The following is an 18,315-nucleotide window of genomic DNA, read 5'->3' as shown; positions in this document are numbered from 1 at the left end:
GTTTAATAAATAATACTATATATGGCAACTCTAGGCTCCATACTTTAATTCCTAACAAATCCCCAATTCACCAGTGTACATTACACCATAGAAGGGAAGTGGAGATGAAGTAGAAAATGCAAGTTTTGGTTGATAAAATGTTGAACTTCACAAACCTTAAGCAGTGTCCAGCTTCATGGCTCCAAAGGAAGTAGGTTACTCTAAGGTGGGGTTTACATTAGACCGTATCAGCGGATCATCAGATTAACGTTTTTAAAACAATTAGCGTGCACACAGCAACGCCAATACACGATTCGCGTGCACACAGCAACGCCAATACACGGATACACTGGGCTCCGCAGGCATCCTGCGCTCCAAATCACTCCACCCTGAACAGCGAGTGCCCTCTGGAGGGTGCGCACTCCGGCCCTGCGCAGCTCACAGAGCGCGCAAGTGAAGCGCACGAGCAGTGGTTCGGGACTGAGCCGCTGTGTGTGTGATCCCAGTGCATATCGGGCATGCGCGTCACTTACCACTTGCAAGTGGAAGGATGGCAAGCCTAAAGACAATCATAACTACACAATGGGCAGTATTTGCATCAGTATTTGCAGTATTTTCATACTTTTATACTCTTTAATGAAAGGTGATACAAGGCGGAAGTCCGCGCCGTTTTTCAGCAGTCGCGTCACATGACCAACACCAGCGAATCAGGAAGGTGGATGTCACAGTGACATTGTCCAATGACGACGCCAGCTAGAGCTCAGCACAGCGTATCCGTGTATCTGCGTATTCTCAATGTTTACACAGCACCGGACCAGACACGATCTGGATTGAATGCGTGGACCCTGGCGGATTCCCGTTTCCCGGCGATTCCAGGCGTTTTAATGTAAACGGACAGTGCATCCGCGAAGAAAACGAGACAGATACAGTCTAATGTAAACTTGGCCTAAGGGGCAACATCTAACTTCTGATGTAAATCTAAAACCTGATTAGTTGAAATTAATTTATGGGAATACAAACTGTCCCAAGTCCCCCCTACTTTCTTTCTGTATGTTCTTTAAGTGAATCTTTTATATTTTTCCTGGACACTGTGCTCAGCTGGGTCTGAATTAGTTGGTGATGCACATGTTTTATCCTAACACCCTGTAGGCCAATTGGCCTTTCAGTAGTTGCCAGCCTCGTATGGGGTTGTCTGCGCTTATTGAAAGCACACTTCATCTTCCACCAGCTTACTAGATCTGTCACAGCTTACTAGACAAACAACCATTTACACACACATTCATACCTATGGGCAATTTAGAGTAGCCAGTTAACCTCACCACACTTTGAACTGTGGGGGAAACCAGAGCACCCAGAACAAACCTATGCAGACACGGGGAGAACATGTAAACTCCACACCAAAAGGTCCCTGTCAGCTGCTGGGCTTGAACCCAGAGCCTTCTTGCTTTGAGGTGACAGCACTAACCATGGCACCACAATGTAGAGCTTTTATCAGTTAAATATTTGTATTTACCAGTTAACGGGAACCATGCACTGTCTCTATTCCAGTCTGACTGCAGCTAAATGGCAAGAAATGATTTCTCCTGTACTGGCATTTATTTAACCCAATTTTCAAGACAAAATTGAATATTAATTAGCCTAAACGTGCTGTCAGAGAGCAGACCTCTGTGCAAAGGCAGCTGTTCCTCAGTTCATGTCAGCAGGAGGTCATTTCCACAATATGCAAACGTTCTGTTTTCATTGTTTCCAGTCGCAGCGTGTCTAAATTGAATTAACCTCGGTCAGATATTTTAGCCAAATTTGCCTCCAGTTACAGCTTACTGAGTAATATAATGCTTAGCTTGTTTTTAATAACTTTTTCATGAGTTTCATGAGTTTTTCATGACTGTTGTTTTGAGCCCTTCTTCCCTTAGCTTACAAAATACATTCTTTGACAAAACTGGGATTAAAAGTAAGCAAAATTATTTCTTATTAACTTATTATTATATTTTAAATTCACTCTGAATAATATTGTATTAGTACACTAGATGTATACTTACTGACTTACTAGAAGGTGAGAAGTTCACTGACAATTACATCTCAACTTGAATGTATGGCTCACTCTAAATTCTAGCTCCCTCTTTTTCACATAAAGGCTTCAAATTTTGGTGTAATTTCTCCAGAACAAATTTGTTTCATTGTTGTTGCTTGGAAATGAAGACTGTCCTTGCTGTGGCGTTGTCAGGATTCAAGATCCCCTGAGAACAGGCTCGACTGAGGATTACATCATGTGATAACACAAATCGAATAATTTAATTATTGTATTAGATAGATAGATAGATAGATAGATAGATAGATAGATAGATAGATAGATAGATAGATAGATAGATAGATAGATAGATAGATAGATGCAATTTGACTGACATAGCAGATGGTCAATCAGAGTCCTCTAGTAAAACCTGTTTGTCTTTTGTCTTTACTCACCACTTCACACACAACTCTTTGTAAACGTTTTCAATCCAGTGACATATCTTGCTCCAAAAATCTCATTGTCTTCTGTTGTCATGCTGGAAACCAGCACACAGATGTACAGCATGTATGAAGAGTAGAGAGTCAATCAGATCATAACCTTCAAAATCTTGAAAACTGTAGCCAGAAAATTGTACCAAACATAAAGAAGAAGCCTTTATTTGTCACACGTGCACTCAAGCACAGACTTAAGCACAGTGAAATGTAACCTCTGCATTTAACCCATGTGAAGCAGTGAACACACACACGCACACACAAGTGAGCAATGAGCACACACACACACACACACACACACACACACACACACACACACACACACACACACACACACACACACACACAGAGCAGAACCCAGGGAGCAGCTGTGGGTTAGGTGCCCTTGCTTAAGGGCACTTCAGCCTAACCTCAGGCCATGGCTGCCCCATGTTAACCTAACCACATGTCTTTGGACTGTGGGGGAAACCAGAACACCCAGAGGAAACCCACACAGACACGAGGAGAACATGCAAACTCCACACAGAAAGGTCCCCATCAGCCACTGGGCTCAAACCCAGAACCTTCTTGCTGTGAGGCAACAGCGCTAACCACTACACCACTGTGCCGCCAAAAGATGCGCTGTCACATGGGTGAAAAGTTTGAAGCTTAGGACACTCAGAAATGCATTTCATCATATTATTATTATTGTACCATGTACTAATTAATACATATGAACATAAGCTGCACCAGTTACACTGATCGTGGCTTTGGAGATTCATCAGAATTGTCAGACATTTTGAAGATCTGCTGTTGTCCACTCTTTCTCAGGAGTTTCTGACATCCTACATCATCTTCTGAGTCTATAAACAAGTGCTTATTTGTGTAGAGCATTATTATTCTCATAGGGTACAACAACATCTGGAACAAGAGGGCTGAGATTTTAAAATAGGACTGAAAAAGATTTTCAGCTTGTTTCAATCTTGGAGAAAAACTGGTTGGTTTTTTTTGTTTGTTTGTTTGTTTGTTTTTAATATATCTTTGGTCCAATTCTATCACTCAGAAGAGGATGTGGATGTTTTTGCTGATGAGTGAGGGTTCCAAACAATGTTGCATTAGCATCTGTTGTTGTAGCCCCTTGTTCTGTCCTGGGGGTAGATCTGTCTGTGACTCTCTAGATTTAGCATAAAACAACTACTGCTCCGCTACTTGCTCTATTCAGCATCCTATTTCCTGTGAAGTTTCATGTGTGAGACCAAAGCTAGTGAGAACCAACAAAAACAGGAATGTCCATCCATCCATCCATCCATCCATCCATCCATCCATCCATCCATCCATCCATCATCTATACCGATTATCAGTCAGGGCTGCAGGGGAAGCTAGAGCCAATCCCAGATGACTTTGGGTGAGAGGCGAGGTCTACCCTAGGGGTCAGCCATCTATCACAGGGCTAACACAAAGATGAACAACCATTCACACTCACATTCACACCTGCATGTCTTTGGACTATAATGCTGCTTTTCCACTACCAACGCGGCTGAGTTGGGCTGAGCCGTGCGGTGCTGAGTCGAGCTGAGTGGGGCTGTTGGAGTTGCATTTCGACTACAACCGCGCTGAACCGTGCTGGCTGGAAGTGGGTGGACCCATTGGGTAGAGTTAGCGAAAGTGGGTGGACGTCACGTGATGTCGTTAGGCGGCACAAACAGTGACATCAGTGACCTTTTAAGCGGTAGTCTCACGACCCGGATAGTAAACAATAAACATGGAGTCGTTAGTGTTGCTGGTCTTGGTGATGTGGCTTGTTGTCACCGACAACGCCAACAGATACTGGCAAGAGCGTATAGATGAGGCGAGGCGCATAAGGCTTCAGAAATTCTCGTAATTCTTCTTCTTCCGGGTTTACGGTGTTTACAGATCCCAGCGTGCTCGTGGGGCGTGTGTGGGCATGTGAGGACACTCCTCCTCACCAATCAGTGCACAGGGGAGTGTCTCCTCACACCCCTAGCCCCACTCGGCTCGGTTTGGCTCGCTTCAGCCCCACTCCAAAACCGTGCAAGTTTTGGGTGCTAAGTAGGGCTGAAGCGAGCGGAGTCGTGCTGTTCTGAGGTAGTCGAAACGCGAGCCGTGTCAGGCTGAAGTGAGCTGAAGTGAGCTGAAGTGAGCTGAAAAAGGGTAGTGGAAAAGGGCCATATGAGGAAACTGGCATATCTGGAGGAAACTCCACACATAAAGGCCCCAGTCAGCTGTGAGGTTCGAACCCAGAACCTTCTTGCTATGAGGTGATGGTTAATTCTAAGATGTTGATGTAAATGTATGGTCTCTTTCCAATAAGAACGCTATTCTAAATTGCTTCATCACTTCAAATTATCTTGATTTTTTCTTGCTTAATGAAACTTGGTCAAAGGACGAGGACATCAGTCAAGTTATTGAACTTTATCGGCCTCATTTTAGGTTTTTTAGGAAACTTAGATCCAATTGCCAATGTGGTGGTGTAGCTGTGGTTTATAAGGAATCCTTCAATTGTAGTCGTGTCAGTACCAGTGAATTAGGCTCTTCTCAATTGCTAATGTTAAAGTTAATGTGCAATGAGCTTGCTGTGTGCTGTGCAATTTATCGCCCTCCCAGTACTAAGGCCAGTCTCTTTTTGTTGTTAAGGCCAGTCTTGAATTTGCTCACTCAAATTTTAATCTACAGAATGATCTTTTAACTGTTTCCATAGTTGCAGAATTTTTAAATATCACTTAATCCTTTAACGGTATGTAACAAGTCCAATACATAACCATGGCCACACCTTGGATTCGGTGATTACATTTGGCATATAACTTAATACCAGCTGCAATATTGCTACCAAATAGCTTAAGTATTGATGGTATTTGTGTACAGTCGTGGTCAGAAGTTTACATACAGTGACATGGATGTCATCTTGGATATGAATGTCATGGCAATATTTGGGCTTTCAATTATTTCTCTGAACTGTTCTTTTTCTGTGGCAGAATGATTGTACAGTATACATCTTTTTTTTTTTAAACTAGAATTTGGTGCACAATTTTCTTTGGGTTTTCTGAAATCAACACAGAATCAAAAGTATACATACAGGGTCAAAAATGTACATACAGCACACCTATTAATTGGGTAAAATGTCTCTCCGCAAGATTCACCTTGTTAGTCTGCTTTATCCTCCACAACCAGCTCTGATGCATGTTTGAGTTTGAGTCCTGTTGTGACTCCCAATCATGTTCAAGTTTCCAATGGTTTGAGGTTATGCTGAAGAATTCTGAGGTAGTCCTCCTTCTTCATTATTTCATCCGCTTTGTGCATTGAACCAGTTCCATTGGCAGTAAAACAGCCCCAGAGATTGATGCTGCTGCTACCACCACCACCAGCTGGTACAGTGTTCTTCTGTACATCGTGGTCATTGTGGCCAAACAATTCAATCTTTGTCTCATCTGGCCATACAGCTTTCCTCCAGAAGGCTTTTTCTTTGTCCATGTGGTCAGTTACAAAGTTTAGTTAAGCTTGAAGGTGTCAATTTTGGAGCAGGGGGTTATTTCTTGGATAGCAGCCTCTTAGTCCATGGTGATATAAAACTCACTGACCTGTAGACAGTGATCCATCAGCTTCCAGTTCATGGCAGGGCTGTGCCACAGTGGTCCCTGGGTTGTTCCTGACCATCCGAACCAATTTCCTTTCACCTGAGGGTGACAGTTTGGGTTTTCTTGAAGCAAAGTGACTATACCTCCCAGTAACTTACACACAATTGTTGAATTGATTTTGGGATCTGCAGTTGTTTAGAAATGGCTCTAAGAGACATTCCTGAGTTGTGTACATTTGTGATCCTCTTTCTCAGATCTGCACTGAGCTCCTTGGACTTTCCCATTTTACTGTGTGTTGGTCAATCCAATGAGTGCTGTAAACAAATCCTTTTTATGAATGCACAGAGAAGCTACCAGCTGTAGTCAATCATAATCACTAACAAGAAGTTAAGAAGCCTTGGCCTTGGCAAGATAAGAGACATTTTGGAAGTCTCAGCACCTCTGAATTAATAATATTAGTGAGTGTATGTAAATTTTTGATCCTGTATTTATACTTTTGACCGTGTGTTGATTTCAGAAAACCCAAAGAAAATTGTGCACCGAATTCTAGTTTTCTTTTTAAAGATGTATGCTGTACAGTCATTCTGCCACAGAAAAAGAACAATTCAGAGAAATCACTGAAAGCCCAAATATTACCATGACATTCATATCCAAGATGACCAATGTATGTAAACTTCTGACCACAACTGTATATGATCATAGCCATATAACTTTTCATGTTAAAGTCTCTTCTGTCATTAAAAATGTGACTCATTATCTTCGTTCATGAACTGTACAGTAAATTGATCTAGTCTGATGGCTGTGGATTCGTTTGACACTCCACAGCTGGTAGATGATTTGAATAAGTTATATGTTTCAATTTTAGGTTCTGTCACCTTTTGTCAAACTTAGTCGGAGCAAAACATACGAGAACCCCTTGAATTAGCAAAGAGATCTGTGTGCTGAGGAGAAAACTTAGGAGAGCTGAAAGAGTTTGGAAAGCTACTAAACAGACTCTTAAAGGATCTTTTAATTTCTTACAAAGCAGCTGCCATTGTGTGGCATACTTACTGCACCTCATTAATGCTAATAGGCACAATCCTAGGTATTTATCTAAAACTATTCATGACCTTGTTAAGTCCTAGAAACAGTGGCTTCAAGCTCTGTTATGTGAAGATTTTTAAAAACTTTTTTCATGAGTAAAGTTTAAAAAAAAAAAAACAAGACTTCTATTGTGCATCCTCAGTCTTAACATGAGGTAAATGTGTAGATTATTATTATTATTATCTCATCTCATTATCTCTAGCCGCTTTATCCTTCTACAGGGTCGCAGGCAAGCTGGAGCCTATCCCAGCTGACTATGGGCGAAAGGCGGGGTACACCCTGGACAAGTCGCCAGGTCATCACAGGGCTGACACATAGACACAGACAACCATTCACACTCACATTCACACCTACGGTCAATTTAGAGTCACCAGTTAACCTAACCTGCATGTCTTTGGACTGTGGGGGAAACCGGAGCACCCGGAGGAAACCCACGCGGACACGGGGAGAACATGCAAACTCCACACAGAAAGGCCCTCGCCGGCCCCGGGGCTCGAACCCAGGACCTTCTTGCTGTGAGGCGACAGCGCTAACCACTACACCACCGTGCCGCCCATTATTATTATTATTATTATTATTATTTTAGCTCACCTAGCCCTATTTCTGAGCATGAGCTCATTCAGCTATTGTATCAGCTTAAACCATCATCTGGTTCTGTAGACATCCCCACTAAACTGCTCAGTGGCAAAAAAAAAAAAAAAATTGTATATTTCTGATTAGTTCTTTGGCCACTGATGTGGTTCCTGACTATTTTAAAACTGCTGTGGTGCACCCCTTGCTCAAAAATAAATAAATAAAAATAAAAAATAAAATATATTGATCAGTCAGACCCAATTAATTATTCCTCCTCCTTCCCTTCCTCTTTCCCCTCCTCCTCACTTACTTGTGGGGTACCTCAAGGCTCAATTTTATATCCGATTTTATTTTCTCTATATATACTATGTATAGAGATATATGGCATTAATTTCCACTGTTATTCTGATGATTTACAGCTATGCCTGTCTCTGGATCTAAACAATGTGGCTAACATCAATTCTTATAGCCTGTAGAGAAATGTACAATGTGAGAAAGTCAATGTCCTATAACTTTCTTCAGCTGAACACTGACAAAACAGAGATTTTAGTAGTAATTGGCCCACAAAGGAATACAGCTCATGTGAAGCAGGACTTGAGGTTATTGGCACATAATATGTATTAAACCAGTGCCGAGGTATTTAGGGGTGATCTTTGACTCCAGCTTCAACTTTGAATCTCATGTTAATAAACTGGTACAAGCTTTAATCTCTTGAGAAATTTTGTGAAGGTTAGACTGTCTCTATTCTTTGAAGGCAGAATAGATCATAGATGCTTTTATTGCTTCTCACCTGGACTATTGTAATGCCTTATTTACTACACTGGGGTGGGTTTCCCAAAAGCCTCTTAACACTAAGAGCATCTTAACTAGGAGAGAGAGTGTTCATTGTGATGCTCGGTCTACTATTTAAGGATGATCTTTGTGCTACGATGCTTTTGGGGAAACCCAGGCCTGATCAGCTCTGCATTATTCATCTCCAGTTGGTACAGAATGCTGCAGCCAGACTACTTACAAGATTGAGGGTTCATGAGCATATCATGCATATTTCAGCATCACTTCACAGGCTACCAGTTCAAGTCAGAATTTATTTAAAAAAAATAATTTATTGATCACTTTTAAAACTTCACATGGTTTGACTCCTGAGTATATATCTGAATTATTAGTACTCTATCAAATAGCTAGACTCCTACAATCATCTGACCAAGGTATACTTACAATTCCAAAGTCTAGGCTAAAAACAAAAGGTAATAAAGCATTCTCTGTGATGAATCCTAGACTTTGGAAAAGCTTACCACCAATCAATTTAAGAAGAATGAGATAGGAAATATTATATAGCAAAAGTTAACCAAGAGAGCAACATCTAAAAGGTTGGGACATGCACATATTTTTAACAAATGTTTTGGAAAAAAAAAAAAAACCTGAAATGTTTTTTCCCCCCAGAATTTAACTTTAATAAATAATACTATATCTGGTAACTCTAGGCTACATACTTTAATTCCTAACAAATCCTGAATTCACCAGTATACATTACACCATAGAATGGACATAGACTATGAAGTAGAAAATACAAGTTTTGGTTGATAAAAAATATTGAACTGCACAAACCTTACTGCAGTGTCCAGCTTCGTGGCTCCAAAGGAAGTAGGTTACTCTCAGGGGTAACATCGAACTTCTGATGTAATCTAAGACCTGACTGGTTGAAATTAATTTATTGGAATACAAACTGTCTCAAGTCTCCCCGTCCCAAGTCTCTCTGCTCTCCTCTACATTTTATAGATTGATTTTACACACACACACACACACACACACACACACACACATAGTTTCCCCTTTTTTTGCACACCCCTAGCTGAGATACACAATTTAAAAAAAAAAAATCCATATCCACAGAAGGCATCCTGCAGGTGTTTCTCTCTCTCTCTCTCTCTCTCTCTCTCTCTCTCTCTCTCTCTCTCCCCCACTTGTGCTTCTAGAAAGCGATATGTTATCATACGGCCAGGGGCAGCTGAAACAGCGAGTTGTTGGGTAAAATCCTCCATGTTCAGAGTCAGATGAGTGGTGTTTATGCACCAACACTGAAGCACATAGTACATGCACATACAAATTCACACTACCTTAGGAAGAACAAACACACATTTTGGTCTTTAAGACAACCTGCAAGACAACCTTTCAAACAGACCTTGTTTGGCTCTCTGCAAACCCCTCATGCAGAGGTATTCTGTGCAGTTTTCTGCAGGCAAATGATGAGGCGCTGATCAGAGTCAACCACACACAGGTATGGGGCAGAGGAAGCAGAATAAAAAAAGCCAAAATCCACCCACAGAACTGCTGTCAGCCACAGTAAAGGAGAAAAAAAAAACATTCACTGTTCTCTCATCATGACTTAACATGGAACAGCATGCCAATCGATGCGTCAGCCTTAGAAACATAAATTAAATATAAATATTATCTGTCAAAAATAATCAGAAAGAAATGAAAAACCGGTTCTGCCTCTGAGAATTAAAAAAAAAATCCTTTCACACTCTCCTCATATAATGATGATGACTGACAGTTAGTGAAGACAAGCTAAAAAAAAAGAAGACAAAACAGACATATGGTATACATGCAGTGTACGTAGTTGGAAAGTTTGTGAACCCTTCACAATTTTCTGTATTTCTGCAAAATTATTTGACATGAAATGTGATCAAATCTTCATCGAACTCCTAAAGCTAGATAAATATGATCCAATTAAGCAGATTACAAAAAAAACAAACATAGTTTTCACATTTATTGATGTATATTTTTTTGCTTTAATGGCAGTGTGCACATGAACTGGCACGGACTCCACAAGTTTGTGTAAAACCTTATGATCCATTTTAGATCAAATCCATCTCAATGTCATCTGAACAAGTGCTTCAATAGAAGAGATTAGACATGAGGGAAATTTGACCTTTTGTACAAAGCAGTTAACATGGACAGTATCACAGTTTTGCATATTTACTGTCCATGTAGTAAAGTCACACATAAGTCAACGTTTATAGGTGATCAATTCAATATTTACATGAGGGCATTTATAGTAGGGCTGTCAAACTCCTTTAAAACATACTTAGGTTCATTCATTATTCATACCATCATTACCACTTGCACACTTTATGATAATATTCCATGAACTGCAAAAGGTGAAAATTGTGTCTATGTCACTGACAGGAAAATACCTTGTCAAGAAAATAGCTTGTCACTGTCACTGTAGTGTACACTATCAGAACTAAGGGGACAGTAGGAGTCCATTTCTGTACCCCAAGGTGCAATCTACACTAATGTACCCCTTAGGGCTCATTATTGGACTTCAAGGTGTACCTTTTTAGGGTCAAAAAGATACATAGGTGTTTCCAAGCAGTATATAAATGGCATAAATAAGTACCTTAGAGCAAGGGTTTTCTAACTGTGAGAAAGTGAGCCTCCCCTCATATAAAAACAGCTGATACCCCCCCCCCCCCCCCCCCCCCACACACACACACACACACAAATAATTATTAGCCTATTATTGTTGTGGTTACTATACTGTATGTTCCACTCAGGCATAAAATGGGTTTCAACAACAACAAAAAAAATTATAAACAAAAACCAAACACCTTACATTTTGCCAAACTTACCGGTATGCTTAAATTGTGGGTCACCCTTACCTAAAAAGATTTCATCCAGTTACAATACAATTGGCCCAGAGTGCAGTAACTAAATTGAAAGTAGACTCAAGCATTACTCAAATACCATCAATTCAACAAAATCATCAATTTTAAGGCCTTTTGTGCAATTTAACTCAAGTCAAATATTTTTCTCACACATCAAAGTCAGTCCAAACGAAATAATTATCCCCCATGTACAACACTACTTTTCTAATCACTCAATATCGTACGTAGCCTATTTTGGATTGCTATCTTGCTCATTCCTACTTTAGTGGGAACAATGAGTCTGCGTCTTTGAGGTGCACAAGTTTTTGATGTAGGGATGCACTATAGAAAGGAACAATCGTAGAACATCCTCTACCTGCAGCCTTGATTGGTACTTCTTTTTAATGTTGGTCAATGAAGAAAACCCACACTCACACAGGTAAGTGGAGGTGAATGGGATGAGCACTTTTATAGCCTTTTTAGAGAGGTGAGGGAATTCGGTCTCCACAGATAGCCAAAAGTGTGCAAGTGACACTTCACTCATCTTTTGTTTCAAGTCCATATTTGAGCTCAGCTCCACTAGGGTCTCTTCTTCTTGCATAGTCAGTCTATCATGGGGTGTCACTGGGAAAGAAATGGATTTCTCACCCACTGATTTGCCAAAGTCTTCTTGCCAAAATACTCTTCAAACTGTTCACACAACCCCTTCAAATGTGCAATGATCACCTGCTGTACAGAGCCCAGTTGCAGCCCTGTCCTATTCAGGACATCTTCCAAGGTTGGGAACATTTCCACAGACCCCCGTTCAACACAAACCCACCACAGGTCCAACTTTCTCCTGAATGCAGAAACTTGGTCATGTGCTTAAAAAGGCATGGCATTCCTTGCCCTGCAGAGAAGTGTTCAGTATGTTTATATGGTCAAAAATATCAGAAAGATAGGCTAACATTGCAACCCAATTCATGTCTGTCATGTGCTTCACCAGTGGGGAGTTGATTTTGGCAAAGAAGAGGAGGACTTCTTCATGCAGATCACACAAGCGTGTGAGGACCTTGCCCCGGGAGAGCCACCGAATTTCAGAGTGCAGGAGCAGCTGCTGGAAGTGAGCGCCCATCTCATTGCAGAGGATGAAGAAGAGACGGGCATTCATGGCACATGATTTAATTAGGTTTACAATTTTTACTACCTCATTCAGGACTGTGAGCAGCTGTTTGGGCATCTTCTTGGTCGACAAGGTCTGGTGATGGATGATACAGTGTGGCCAGACAGCAGCGGGAGCAACTGCTTGCACCTGTTTCACCAGACCACTGTGACGACCTGTCATCGCCCTTGCACCATCAGTACATAACAACAGCGGCCCCAATCGATATGACTCTACTGAATGAAATCATTCAAAGACTTGAAGATTTCTTCTGCTGTAGTGTGAGCTGGAAGAGAATGACAAAACAAAAACTCCTCCTGGACACTGAACTCTTTAACACAGCACACGTACATCATTAGCTGAGCACAGTTAGCGACGTCTATCTATACGTCCAGCTGAATAGAGAAGAAAGGGCTGTCTCGAATCCTATCCAGCACCTGTTCCTTCACATCAGATGCCATGTCTGAGATGCGGTGCTGGATAGTAGTGTCAGACATTGGGATCGCATTTAGCTTGGCAGCAGCAGCTTCTCCCATCATTACCAAACACATATCTTTAGCAGCAGGGAGGAGTAACGTTTCACCAATGTTGTGGGGTTTACCTGCCTTAGCTATGCATAACGCCACGCAATATGATGCTTCGGTTGCTTTAGTATTTACAGTGCTTAATGTCTCAATTACTTTCTTCTGTGAACGGAGGTCTTTTAACTTTCTATCAAAAGATTCCCATGGCTTAGCCACCAAACTTGGGTGCTTGGTCTCAGTGTGACGCCGGAATTTACATGGTCTCATACTGTCATTAGCTAGCGACTTTTTGCAAATAACACACTGCGGTAATGGTGCATCATCTAGGCCAATACATGAAAATCCAAACTTTAAATAATCATTGTCATACTTCCTCTGTTTTCTACTTGCATCAGACTCTCTTTCCTCTCTCACTTTAGATATTACAAATTTATCCATATCTCCATCCACACATACCTTGAATTCGCTAACCAGATGTTTACTATTTTTTCTGTTATTTTTTTTCTCACACTGCACCTCCCCTGAAGTTCTTTGGCACTCTCCAGGGGAGGCGCGCCTCACCTTTTGAAAACTTCTGCCTTAGAGGATACCGCCCCAGTGACAAGTTGTTGTACCCCTAAAGATACAATAATGTACTTTGTTTTCTGACAGTGTATGTATATTTTTCCAAGTTTTTGGAAAATTACCATTCGAGATTCAGACAGAGAAAAGGGGTGACCCTGATAATGCCAGTCTAAAATTGTTTACTACTTCACACCTACCCATCCTCCAAACTGGCCATTAAGTCAATTTTCCAGTAACCAACATACTATGTTTTTAGACAGTAATATTCTCTTGGTTTGCAGTGATCTACACCTTATGTCTAAGTTTCTATTCACATAGCTTGTGTTACTTTAAAACATTTATATTGTAACTATAATATGCTGTATGTTATTCTGTAATGGGGTGGCAAAGTGATGTAGTGGTTAGCACTGTCGCCTCACAGCAAGAAGGTCATGGGTTCGAGCCCAGCAGCCAGCAAGGGCCTTTCTGTGTGGAGTTTGCATGTTCTGTCTGTGTGGGTGTGCTCCAGTTTCCCCCATAGTCCAAAGACATGCAGGTTAAGTTAATTGGTGGCTCTAAATTGACCGTAGTTGTGAGTGGGAATGGTTATTTGTCTCTATGCCAGCCCTGTCTTGCCCATAGTCAGCTGGGATAGGCTCCAGCTTGCCTGTGACCCTGTAGAACAGGATAAAGTGGCTACAGATAATGGATGGATGGATATTCTGTAACAGTATCATTACCACATACCTGACACAATATATATTCTAAATCTCTAAATATGAGTCTAATTATGTCATGAATCCCCCATCTCAACACATAAGTGATTATTTTTACTTCATATACTTTTGTTTATGCTTTGTAATATTTCTTTGTTTGGATTCTAGTCTTCTCCTGTCCTGTCATTGGACTGTTACCTAATGTGTGCACCTGTTTGGAGTTTATACCTTAATTAGTTTGTCTATTTATATCTCACTGTGTCCTAATCTCATTGCAAGGTATATTGTGCACCTGTGTCATTAAGTCTAAGCCTTGTTTACCTCCGCCAACTTTGTTGGAGGAGGTTATGTTTTTGCCTTTGTTTGGTTGTGTGTTTTCCCAAAGTAACTAAAAAAGTAGTGAATGGATTTTGATAAAATTCTGAGGAAAGGTGCGCCATGGGCCAAAGACCAGTTGGCTAGATTTTGATGAAAATCCGGATATGTATGTGAATCCAGGATCCAGATATGTTTGCGGATCCAGGGTTAAGCGGATTTTGATCAAATTTGGTGTCCAGTTTTAGTATTATCCTAGGTTCAAGTGATTTTGATGTTGATAATATGTGGCTTGGTGGAGGTATGCACTCTACCAAGTGCCCTTCTAGTTTTCTAAATCCTAGTTTTGATCCCTACCTGATTTTCAAATTTAAGAACATGTTATCCTGTTTTGGTGTTGTCTATCTGTGCTCTAAGCCCTGCTACAAACCTTGAAAATGGTACTTGAATTGCTGTTAAACATATGCTGTTGTGTCCTCCCTTCAATAAAACTGACAAAAAAAAAAAGTGTACGTGCTGTGCAGCTTTATGCGTAATTCATAGTTTGACTTTGAAAAAAACAAAACAGATAAGTCACAGTCCACTGTGTATTGTTTTCAGTTATATTTTATACATACCCTATTTATATTTTAACATATACCTTACTGTTATATGAAAACCAAGACAGAAAAAAAGTGAAACAAAGAACAAACAACGAAAAAGGAATAGCTTTTATAACACATAGTGTACACATCAGTGTACTGTGATAACAGAATGGAGAAGACATTGGTACCTGCAGGCACCTGACACCTGTTATCCTTATTTCTGGGATATTATAAAAATCTGTGAATTTGAACCACTGAAACAATGTTATAACTAGAAGGGCACTTGGTAGAGGTCATACCTCCACCAAGCGATATGTTGTCAACATCAAAATCAAATCACTTGAACCTAGAATAATACTAAAGCTGTTTACCAAATTTCATCACAATCCACTCACTACTTTTTGAGTTGCATTGGGAACAGACAAAAAATAAATCTTGGCTACACATACATATCCGGATTTGCATCAAAATCTAATCAATTGTTCCTTGGCCCATGGCTCACCTTTCCTCCAGATTTAATCAAAATCCATTCACTATTTTTTGAGTTGCATTGGGAACAGACAGACAAACAAACAAATGGAGGTGAAAACATAACCTCCTCCAACAAAGTTAGCGGAAGTAACGATTATTTCCAGAATTTTTTCAAACTGATTTTTTATATTGTTATTTAGGCTTGAAATTTATAATGTTTCAGTTGTCAAAATGGGTTTTCCAGATCTTTGAACCCCCAGAGAATTCATATTTTGAGGTATTTTAGGTTTACACTGAATTCAACAGAGCTGTATTGCAGATAACACTCACATAATTTAAATAATATGATTTGCTGTCAATTTGTCTTCCCTAATATACTGTAGCTGTGACAGAAAAAAGCTGTAATGAGCCAAACTGCTCGTTTTAATTCTGTAATATATTTTCATGCATATTTTCTGATGACTGGCCAAATTACAATTACATAACCATTATTTTTGCATAAAGCACACAATAACATAACTCACTCTGGTGGTATGAAAGCCACGAAATTTTCAGGATTATATAAGCATTATTTTTGCATAGAGCACAGCACACATTAGCATGATTCACTCCGGTGCTGTGAAAACCATGAAAATAAATGTGAATGTCACTTGTGTTAGTCAGTGCAGAACATGAGGGAGAAGCTGTGTGCAGTCTGGCCTATTTATGTCGTGTTTGCACCTGTCTTTCTATTTGTATGGCACTTTTTATGACACGGATGCCACAGCCTTGGAGAGATGTGTCAGTATAGACAGATCATGAGATGCTGTTGGGGGGTGGGGGGTGTCACTGTAACGAATATACTATGATAAAACATTTCTGTCCTTTTAGGAGGGGTCTGTTCCAGGATGACAACCAGAGCTCATTGAATGGTCTGATGAGTATAAATCATATGCTATGGCTTTCACAGTCACCAGATCTCAACCCTATCAAACACCTATGGGAGATTTTGGATAGAGATGTTACATAGCACTCTTTGGCACCATATTCAAAATACAAACTGAGTGAATATATTTTGAAATGAAATAATGGTTATCCATACCAGTAGAGACTTCCAGAATATATGCTAAGAATCTATGCCATTAATGCTGTTCTGGTGGCTCATGGCGGTAAACACCTTTCTAACATTAGTTCTTCTCATCTGTAAAGTATATCGCAGCTACACTTCATATAGTTTATAATTTATTTTCTTTCAAACAGACTTCTGCAGAAGTACGTTTCTTCCTTGGCAAATAAATCCAAATCAATTTTTAATGTCATTCTATGCATATACACATGCACAGAACACAGCAGAAATATTGTGTCTCCAGGCCCATGATGCAACACATAAGTCAGTAAAGGGATTTCTTACATAGGCTTAACAAATGCAAATATCACGGCTAAAATTTTATAAACTCACATTTCACTAGCCCTGCAGAAAGTATTCATGGTAGTAGTATTTTATATATATATATATATATATATATATATATATATATATATATATATATATATTTTTTTTTTTATTATTATTTCTCATCTCATTATCTCTAGCCGCTTTATCCTTCTACAGGGTCGCAGGCAAGCTGGAGCCTATCCCAGCTGACTATGGGCGAAAGGCGGGGTACACCCTGGACAAGTCGCCAGGTCATCACAGGGCTGACACATAGACACAGACAACCATTCACACTCACATTCACACCTATGGTCAATTTAGAGTCACCAGTTAACCTAACCTGCATGTCTTTGGACTGTGGGGGAAACCGGAGCACCCGGAGGAAACCCACGCGGACACGGGGAGAACATGCAAACTCCACACAGAAAGGCCCTCGCCGGCCCCGGGGCTCGAACCCAGGACCTTCTTGCTGTGAGGCGACAGCGCTAACCACTACACCACCGTGCCGCCTTTATTATTATTTTTTTATTTTTTATTTTTTTTAAAGAAGAAGGAAGTTGAACTCATAAAGCAGATTTTACAGCTTGTATTTTGTTCTGCATGAAAAACCTTTTCTACATGGAAAGCTATTTTTCTTCCTGATTCCAGCATGGCATGACTTGACCTTACCTGTAGATCTTGTAACGGGTTGAGAAGCCCTGTTGAAAGCGCTCCTTGAACTCAGTATACTCCGGGCACCGGTGGAAAGGTCCTTTATCAGACAGGAGCCAGTCCAGCTGAGCCACACTTGCCTTGCCAGGCAAAGAGAAGAAAGACAAAGGCTCAGGGCGCTCAGCTGAGGCCAGGAGCCAGCTCAGAGCACCCAGAGGTGCCCAGCGCCACACGAGCATCAAGAGGAACCATCTAACACCCAGAGCTCTCTGCCAACACGACGCCATCCTGCCCCCGGATGCCTGGGACCAGCATTCTTCTGCCAATCCCACTTGACCTGGAACCAGAGGAAAGGAAACGGATGATGTCAGATGGATCGGAAAATCTGAGCAAGAACTGGGTTTCTTTCATTATTCACGAGAAGCTAATCTTTACATTCCAGATACTTATTACAAAAAATATTTTTTTTGCACTAAGTCAATGAAAGGTTAAACATAGTCTTGTTCTTATGAAACCTCTATTAAAGAATTACAGGAAAATAAGGTAGTGGTTCTGAATTTATATTTCTGTGTGGGCATGTCTCATTAAACAAGATTTTTC

The 18,315-nt window shown here is 40.5% G+C and overlaps 1 protein-coding gene across 1 annotated transcript in view; it reads right to left on the bottom strand.

Annotated features, from left to right (window-relative positions):
• The window catches only part of brinp2 (bone morphogenetic protein/retinoic acid inducible neural-specific 2), a 273,232-nt gene that overhangs the window by 148,474 nt on the left and 106,443 nt on the right, over nucleotides 1-18,315 (bottom strand). The window contains exon 2 of the mRNA XM_060931207.1: nucleotides 17,734-18,052. Coding sequence (XP_060787190.1) covers nucleotides 17,734-18,002 — 269 coding nt within the window. The 5' untranslated portion in view covers nucleotides 18,003-18,052. The remainder of the gene's footprint in view (nucleotides 1-17,733; nucleotides 18,053-18,315) is intronic.

The sequence above is a fragment of the Neoarius graeffei genome, chromosome 1, assembly GCF_027579695.1.
Source record: "Neoarius graeffei isolate fNeoGra1 chromosome 1, fNeoGra1.pri, whole genome shotgun sequence".
In the NCBI taxonomy this organism is placed as follows: domain Eukaryota; kingdom Metazoa; phylum Chordata; class Actinopteri; order Siluriformes; family Ariidae; genus Neoarius; species Neoarius graeffei.
Note: the sequence above shows the minus strand (reverse complement) of the source record. Positions and strands in the feature narration are given on the sequence as shown.